General features: G+C 46.2%; 1 protein-coding gene across 1 annotated transcript in view; it reads left to right on the top strand.

The window, feature by feature from the left end:
- Positions 1–7776, top strand: part of Rexo2 (RNA exonuclease 2) — a 12132-nt gene extending 4356 nt beyond the window's left edge. The window contains exons 3-7 of the mRNA XM_021171786.2: positions 1023–1100; positions 1717–1828; positions 3112–3220; positions 4367–4420; positions 7331–7776. Coding sequence (XP_021027445.1) covers positions 1023–1100; positions 1717–1828; positions 3112–3220; positions 4367–4420; positions 7331–7460 — 483 coding nt within the window. The 3' untranslated portion in view covers positions 7461–7776. The remainder of the gene's footprint in view (positions 1–1022; positions 1101–1716; positions 1829–3111; positions 3221–4366; positions 4421–7330) is intronic.
- Positions 7777–8467: the final 691 nt, after the last annotated feature.

Raw genomic sequence — 8467 nt, 5'->3', positions numbered from 1 at the left:
GAGAGAGAGAGAGAGAGAGAGAGAGAGAACACAGATAAAATGTAAGGGCTAGAGAGATGGCTCAGTAGTTAAGTAGCACACTGCTCTTACAGGGGACCAGAGTTCAGTTCCCAGCACCCATGTTGGGCAGCTCCTCGGCTGTCTGTAACTCCATCCATCTGTGCTCCGTGGCTTCCAAGGACACCAGCATGCATGTACACAGGCAGACAAGAATACACATAACTAAAAATAAAAAGTTTTTTCTTTTTAAATTTAAAGAAAGAAATAAATTGAACTGAAAATTCAAGGACCATTTTTCTTTAGGTATTACTAGTTATTTCTGTAAAAACCATTTCCTTTTAATATATAAAACTACTGAAAATAACAGGGTAAGTGTATCCACAGTGCACATATAGCAGCCTGTTGTGTTTATTTGGTCCTCCTCCTCCACAGCCTTCTTCAGAGTGTCTGTATTTTCTTCGTGTTTTGTGTGCAAATGTAAATGGGTATTAAAAACAACAAACATGTCTAGGTGGTGGCGTAAGTCAGTACAGTGCTTGCTGTTGTAAGCAGAGAACCCCGACCGAGTTAGATCACACCGACATGAGAAGCCAGCCTGGCAGTGTGCATCTGCAACCTAAGTCCCAGGGCAGTGGAAATAGGCCACTCTTTGGGGGCTTGCTAGCCAGCGTAATTGGCACGCCCGAGTCCCCAGGTGGACGGCTCCTGAGGAGGAACACCACAGAGGAAGGTTGTCCTCTGAGCTCACATGCACGTGTACAGAGGCCCCTCTCCCAGTACACTCATAAATCAACACAAGTTGAAAGTAGGGTTGTTTCTGTTGATTCTTCTGAGACAGGGTCTCACTTTGGAGCTCTGGCTGGCTTGGAACTTGCTATGTAGACCAGACTGGCCTCAAATTCAAAGAGATCCGTATTCACCCCGACTCAGCTTCTCAAGTGCAGTGATGGAAGGTGGGCATCGCCGTGCCGAGAGCGAGCTTCTGTTGGTTCATGATGACTAATGGCTCTCCCCACCTACAGGGTCCCAACCTGATTATCAAACAGCCGGACGAGTTGCTGGACAGCATGTCAGACTGGTGCAAGGAGCATCACGGGAAGGTAACATTACCAAATGCCAGGATTGCTGCTTGGGGGATCGGTCACAAGCTTGTCGCTCCCCACATCTGACGGCTGTGCCCTTGGCGGACGGTGTTATGAAAGGGTTAGAGGACGGTGGCTTAGGCAAGCCCGGGCGGCTGCTTGCTTTTTCACTTTTCACTCTGGGACCTCTCGAGATTACCTCCTCCTGAATACCCTCTTTTTTTTCTCTCTTCTACATTCAGTCTGTCGCGAACGCATTGTGGAGTTTTGAGTGTTACTCAAGTCAGTCTTTTGGATAAGGTTAGACCTCGACCCGCAGAGAAGGGGGACTACCGCTCTCCTGTTGGGAGCTGTTTCTTCCCAGAGGTTCTATCCTTGGACTCTGAGAGCCATCTTTTCTGACCGTGGAAGTGATATTAACACATCAGGAACATAACTTAATTCGGTTCAGCTTCTTTAAGGCACGAAATTGGTGTAAAAGATGGCAGTTTCAGTTCAAACTTGAGCCCCCAAGAGCGGGTCCAGCTGTGGTTCACAGTTACCCGTTTTAGAAGTGAAGTTTCATTTTTCTGGATACCTTTGCAAACTGACTTCATGTGTTTGTGATGGGGGGGCTGGGGATTCTCTCTTGCAGTCTGGTCTCACCAAGGCAGTGAAGGAGAGTACAGTTACACTGCAGCAGGCAGAGTATGAATTTCTGTCCTTTGTACGACAGCAGACTCCTCCGGGGCTCTGTCCACTTGCAGGTAAAATCCAATCCTATGTCTTATCGCGTAGATAGTCTTCTATAGTAGTGGTTCGAGTAACTCAAGTCCCAGAGAGACCAGCTGAGGCCTTGCCTTCCACTCACCTGATTCGGAGTGCTCGTGCACTTTTGTATATCGGTGCAATGGCTTGGAACTCGATCTGAGAAACACACATGAACTCAGTAGCACGCCCCCCACCCCCCGCCCCCCATATGTTTTTATTATGGAAAAAAAAACTCCAGATGCACAGGAAGGTTGAATTTGGTCATCATTAATCTCTGCCGCCTTGGATTCCCCTTATATTTTTCTGGCTGCTTTTGGACATTTGAAAACAAATTGCTAGTTTTGCCATACTCCTTCCTAATGTCCCCCTCAAACAGCTCCTAAGAGTAAGGACGTTTTCTTACATAACACAGTATTATTACTGCATTGGAAATAACCCCATTTAAGAATACCTGTGGTTCCCAACCCACATTTGAAGCACCCTCAAGTGTCTGTTTTTGAACCCAAAGTTAGTCGTTGCTCATATCTATTTTATTCGGTTATTTTGTCTCTGGTTGGTTAGTCTAAAGTCATTCACCTGTCTTTTTTTGTAACGCTGATTTTTTAAAGTGACCAGATCTACTATAGTAGGATTTTTAAAGGGTTGACATTGTCAGAGGGAGGGTAATGTTCTGTTGGGTGTGTGTGTTTACATTTCTATATGTAAATTAACGTGGCAACTAACATTTTAAAGACAAGGAAAAGTTTTGGCATTACACATAACATATATTGTATAAATTTTTTTTCCTTAGCTGATGCGGCTGATGTCTATTTTAAAGTTCTCATTTAAAAATCCAGTGTTTAAAATAGAAATTACTGTATGAAAGCATGAATGTGGATATGACTTGTCAAAAATATTGGAATGTAAAATAAAGGTTTATCTACTATATGGTTCAGTTAAATTTTTAGTGTTAGTAGTGTGGATTTTGTGACACTGGGAACAAGTTTGCACATCTGGTAGGAACTTGAAAAGTAACAGACTTAAACGCTTTTAAGTATATGGAGTGCTAGACACTCATCCGCCCACGAGAGGCCGCTTTCGAGTTTCTTGTGAACTAGACTGAGGACCTGCTGGGGACTCTGGATTTGTAACTACCCTGAGGTACTCAGACTCGATGGAGACATCCAGAGATGCTTTTTAGGAACGGTTAACTTCCATTTCCAGTATGATCTATGAATGTCTGTATCATTCTGTACACTGTTAGAAATGTGCAGACGTGGTATGCTTCCTGTCTTTCTAGGGAACTCAGTTCATGCAGATAAGAAGTTTCTTGACAAACACATGCCCCAGTTCATGAAACATCTTCACTATAGGATAATTGATGTGAGCACTGTTAAAGAGCTGTGCAGGTAAGGGCTGCATTTAGGATCTGTTACATTACCTCGTGTAGCGTCTCTTAATGGAGAACTTGTAGAAAATAATCAGCTAGAATAGAGGGCACTGAGTGGGTGTTTGTCTTCCTCATTCCAGTCTCTTTTCCAGGAGCCCGAATGTATTCTGAGTGGCGAGGCTTGGGAGAAACGTCACAAGTCTTCCACTCAGATTTCGTTAAAGCAGAGAGTGTATGCGTTGGCCTGCCCATTGAGAACACAGAGGTGGAAAACTCTTTGAGTAGCTCAGGGTCTAGTGAGTTGACAGAAGTGTAAAAAACACCTTAAAAATAAACCGCCTAATGGGAGCGCTTATGCAGAATATGAGGGGGCCAGGAGGAGCTTATGGGCTGCAGCAGCACGGGGAGTCAGAAAGCTTTATCTGGCACACAGCCTTTCGAATGAGATTTAGAGGTTTGAATGAGGAACGAGCATTCCTGAATGCAAGCAGAGATGGGAGGGTGCTCGGGAATTGAAAGCTAAGACAACACAGGCACAGGGGTGCTGGCAGAGAGCACATAGGCACAGGTGTGCCTAGCATGCAAGAAGTTCTGTCCGATGCTTGGATGAGGGACGAAAGAGAAGCATTAGACAGGGTTAGTGTTTCTTTCCAGCTGGTAGATGGTGGGACTGACTGTTCCAAAGAAAAGGAGAGGCGGAGACTAAGAGCCACACCCATGGATGGGAGTGGAGGATGTGTGGTCCTATGTATAGTAACTTAGAAGTGTCTCGTGGGTCGGGTGGGGATGCCCAGTAGTTAGATATGTAGGACAGAAATTGTGGCGAGGGCTGGGTTGGCGTTAGAGTCTTAGGAGTCCTCTACATTGACAAGCTTGATAAAGAGAGTATCTCGGGTGAAGAGAGGGAACGCCTTTCTCCATTGTGAATCCCTCGGAAGAGGCTGGGGAATGTAGCTCAGTTGGTTGAGTGCTTGCTTAGTGTGTAGTCGATTCCCTGCCCCTCCTAAACCGGGCGAGATGGAGCTCGAGGGTCTGGAGGCCAGCCTGAGCTCCCTGGGACTCCGTCTCAAACACAGAGAAACCCGTAGACAGATGGCTTGAAGGTGACTGCTTAGTGCGCTTGAGATGGCCGCCTTTGAGAGTTGATAATTTTTACTGTGTATAGACGCTGGTACCCAGAAGATTATGAATTTGCACCGAAGAAGGCTGCTTCTCACAGGTAAGATCGGGACCTACCAAGGGTCTGCCAGGGCGACACACGCTCAACCCCAGTTCCAACCTCTAAACAAGAACCGCTCTACTCCATTCTTCCTTACTGGGCAAAGGATAAGTCTGAGTAGTGGAAGAAGGAAAACGTTCTTTTTCATTTCTTTATTTATTTTTGTTTTTTTCCAGACAGGGTTTCTCTGTGTAGCCCTGGCTGTCCTGGAACTCACTCTGTAGACCAGGCTGGCCTAGAACTCAGAAATCCGCCTGCCTCTGCCTCCCGAGTGCTGGGATTAAAGGTGTGCGCCACCACCGCCCGGCGAAGGAAAACTTCGTCACACCGAGTCCCGAGCTTGCTGGTCGGGCTTCTTGTTCTCAGTCTTTGACTTTTTGGTTTTTGTTGTTTTATTTTTTGTCATATAGTCTTGTTACTTTCTTAAAACTTGGTTTGGAAATAAGATGAGACAATTTGTGTCCTTTGTGGAAACTGGCACCGTTGGTCCCCTTCTCCCAGAGGACACGCAGACAAGGGTGGCCATCTGATGTTAGAACAGTGTAAGAAGCTCTTCTCCGACCTGGATACTTTTGCTTTTCTGGCGTGTCTGTGCTTGCAGCCCCAGGCATATATCGTTTCTTGTGAAATTTGCAGCCACTTAGGAAGAACGGCTGACTGGTAAGGACAGTCTGAGGGAAGCATTTGGTTTCCTGATTCCCTTAGTTGATAACACTGAATACAGATCTGCTTAGACGATACTCTGTAGTGTACAGTTTGAGGCATCACAGAAAGACCAGTGTGTTTACAGGGGTATACCCAAATGATAGCATACCAATCCAGCTCTAAGACACTGTATCAGAAACAAGAAGGTTTGGGAGTTTTGACTTTTCCCGATTTTATTGATTTTCTTATGTGTGTGTGTTTATGTGTATGTGGAAGATACATGTGTGAAGATACAGAGGACAGCTTGCAGGAGTCAGGCCTGGTGGTTGAACTCAGGCTGTCAAGCTTGGCAGAAGTATCTTTCCCCGCTGATCCATCTCACCAGCTTCAGTTTAGGAAGCTGATAGCCACCTACAGTTTCCCATCCTTCTATCCCTAAGTAGGTTTGAAGAAGACTTGCCTCTGTAATATAACAGGTAGACATTTCTTCAAAGAAGTGTGGCTACTCACACAAGAAGGCATAACTCATAACTGTACATAAACTTATGTCAAGATTAGGCCCAGGCTAATGCCCATTGGGTTCTGAAAGCACCTTGAGATGTCTGGTCTGTTTCAGAGCTCAGTGTTGTGTGGTAAGAGATGTATTGTTGGGGAAGCACCTGCCTCACAGTCATAAGCACTTAGGCCTAGGCTCAGTCCCCAGAACCCATGTCACAGTGCTGGGCGAGGTGGTGTGTGCTCTGTTCTCAGTGTTGCGGGGACAGAGAAGGGCCCCTAGGGTCCCGTGGTCTGCCACTCTAGTCTAGTTGGGGGGGCTCCAGGCCAATGAGAGACCCTTGTCTCAAGAATTGGATGGCATTCCTGAGGGTGAGGCCCTCGGTTGTCCTCTCTCCTACATGTGCATGCATGCATACATACATACATACATACATGTGAAATTACGTCTCCAAATAATATTTCACATTCATTCTTTGACAATATCATGCATATTTCCAATCTATCTTGGTCATATCAACCGCAGCTCCCCCCTTCCCATCACTACACCCCCTTCCTTAAGACATTCTTTAAGTGTCCCCCTCTTACCTTATGTCTATTTTGTTTCTTTTCTTTTTTTGTGGGGGTATGGGTGGGTTGAGACTAGGTCTCTGTGTAGTTCTGGCTGTTTTAGAATATTTAGAACCATTTAGACCAGGCTGCCCTCAAACTCAAGAGCTCTGCTTGCTTCAGACTCTGGAGTGCTGGGATTAAAGGTGTACACCACCACACCTAACTTCCTTTTGTTGTTGTTTAACCTACTGAGTCACGCATGGATGTGGGGTCATCCACCAGAATATGGGTGGCCCTGGCATTGAAGAAAATTGACCCCCTCCTCTGGCAGCCATCACTTGCCAATAACTCTTCAGCTAGGGGTAGGGAGCTGTATTTTTGAGTTTTAGTCCTCTGCTAGATACACACACACACACACACACACACACACACACACACAGGACTTAGGAAGAAAGTGGGTTACTGCCTTAGTCACAGAAGTGAATGCCATAAAACTCCAGCACTGATGTTTGTGCAGTGAATTCTCTTGAAGAGGCCCTTAGCCCACCACTGTGGACTGACTCGCTTGCGCGCCATTTTAATAGTCACGGTTACCTGATTTCTCAGGCTTCAACGGCTGAGAAACAACATTGTCTGAGAAGAAAGGCTGTTAGGTGGAGGCAGGCTGCCACTGGTCCTAGCACAGATTACCACAAGAGAGGAGGCAGGGCCTCCTTTATGGCTAGCGACTGTATGATCTGGATAATTGGCGTTCATTAGGATGACTGAGTCAGGAGCTGTGGTGGGTATGTAGGTGGATTCTGCTTGGGGGCGCCCCTAACTATTGCATAGTGGTTCCCAGACTTCGGGTCTTGGGCTGCTGCTGGGAAGTGTTCCATGAATGTGCTTGGCTGCATTGCAGAAATAGTGTATGTGTAGTTCAGGCTCTTCTTAGGAATTCACAAGAACCGTGTTAAGTTAGTAAATGCTTTGCAGAGGACATTCGAGAGGGAGTGGCTAACCGGTCCCCTCCACCCGAGACATGCGCCACAGTCCTCTGGAGCGGTGTGGGGATTTCTGATCTACTTCTAAATGATAAAACAAAGCAGCATCCGCCCTGCCCCGCCCCGCACCGGCTCGTGGCCACTGCCTGGCTCCCGCAGGTCACGGTTTTCCATCTCTGGGGTTTGGGGTATTTTTTTTTTTTTTTTCTTTTCAGTGTGGTGTGTTTGCTTGTAGGGCACTGGATGACATTAGTGAAAGCATCAAAGAGCTTCAGTTTTACCGAAATAACATCTTCAAGAAAAAGACAGACGAAAAGAAGAGGAAAATTATAGAAAATGGAGAGAGTGAGAAGCCTGGGAGTTGATGCCGGTTCTCAAGCCGCAGAGCCTGGCTCTCAGCAGCCACGTTAGCGTCTCTCTCTCTCCTGCTGCTGATGGCTTGGCACAGCACCTTTTCTAAAGAAAAAAAAAATTCTTTTTTCCAGTTAACTTTGCCTCTTCATACTCCTCAAGCAGACAAGACCTCACTCCTCCGATTCTTCTAATCTGCTGTTTCTGTTCTGACCGCGGCTCCTTTGTTAGCTTCAGGCCACACCCGCCCCCTCAGTCCATATCTGCACTTGCTCATAGGCCGTTCCTTTTATTTGAATAATAAATAAAGCTAGTTCTATTGAAATGCAACCCTTTTGGCACCCTCTGCTCTTTATCACACAGTTGTTGGGTACAGGTGTTTAAGTAGTGTGGCTCAGGCTTAAATTACTCAGAAGCAGCTGATGAACTAAACTGTGTGTTTCGAACAGGGAGTAAACTTAAATTTCGTTTGCTTTACCCATGAGAGTGGAGGGAGGAGCTAGGTAAAGATTTGGGCTCATCATTACCCAGCTAACGAGCTCTGGGATAGACCACTCTCCACCACGTACAAGACATTCAGGTAAGCACACAGGGGTGTGTAGGGGGGTCCCTAGTCTCTGTTAGCTAGAGAATATGTGCCAGGCAGTCTCCGTGTTGTGCTTATAGACCAAAACTAACCTGTTCCCTTAGGTAAGTAGCCAAGAAGGGATTTCAGTGTGAATATGTTAAGTCCCCAATCTAGCTAGTCAAAACCGCTGGATGGGCACCTCGTTCTGACTGACATCCCCTAAAGGCTGTTCAGAATTGGGAAAGGGTGCACTGCCTCTTATCGAGAACCACCAGAAAGACTTTTATGATGGTCTCAAGTTATACCCTCATTCAGGTTCTTGTATACTGTCTTAGTTATTAGGGTTTCCATTGCTGTGAAGAGACACCATGACCAAGGCAACTCTTATAAGGACAGCATTTAATTGGGGCTGGCTTACAGGTTCAGAGGTTCAGTCCATTATCATCAAGGTGG

This window comes from Mus caroli, chromosome 9, assembly GCF_900094665.2.
Source record: "Mus caroli chromosome 9, CAROLI_EIJ_v1.1, whole genome shotgun sequence".
NCBI lineage: Eukaryota > Metazoa > Chordata > Mammalia > Rodentia > Muridae > Mus > Mus caroli.
The sequence above is the reverse complement of the archived record's forward strand: the minus strand, read 5'-3'. Positions and strand labels throughout refer to the sequence as shown.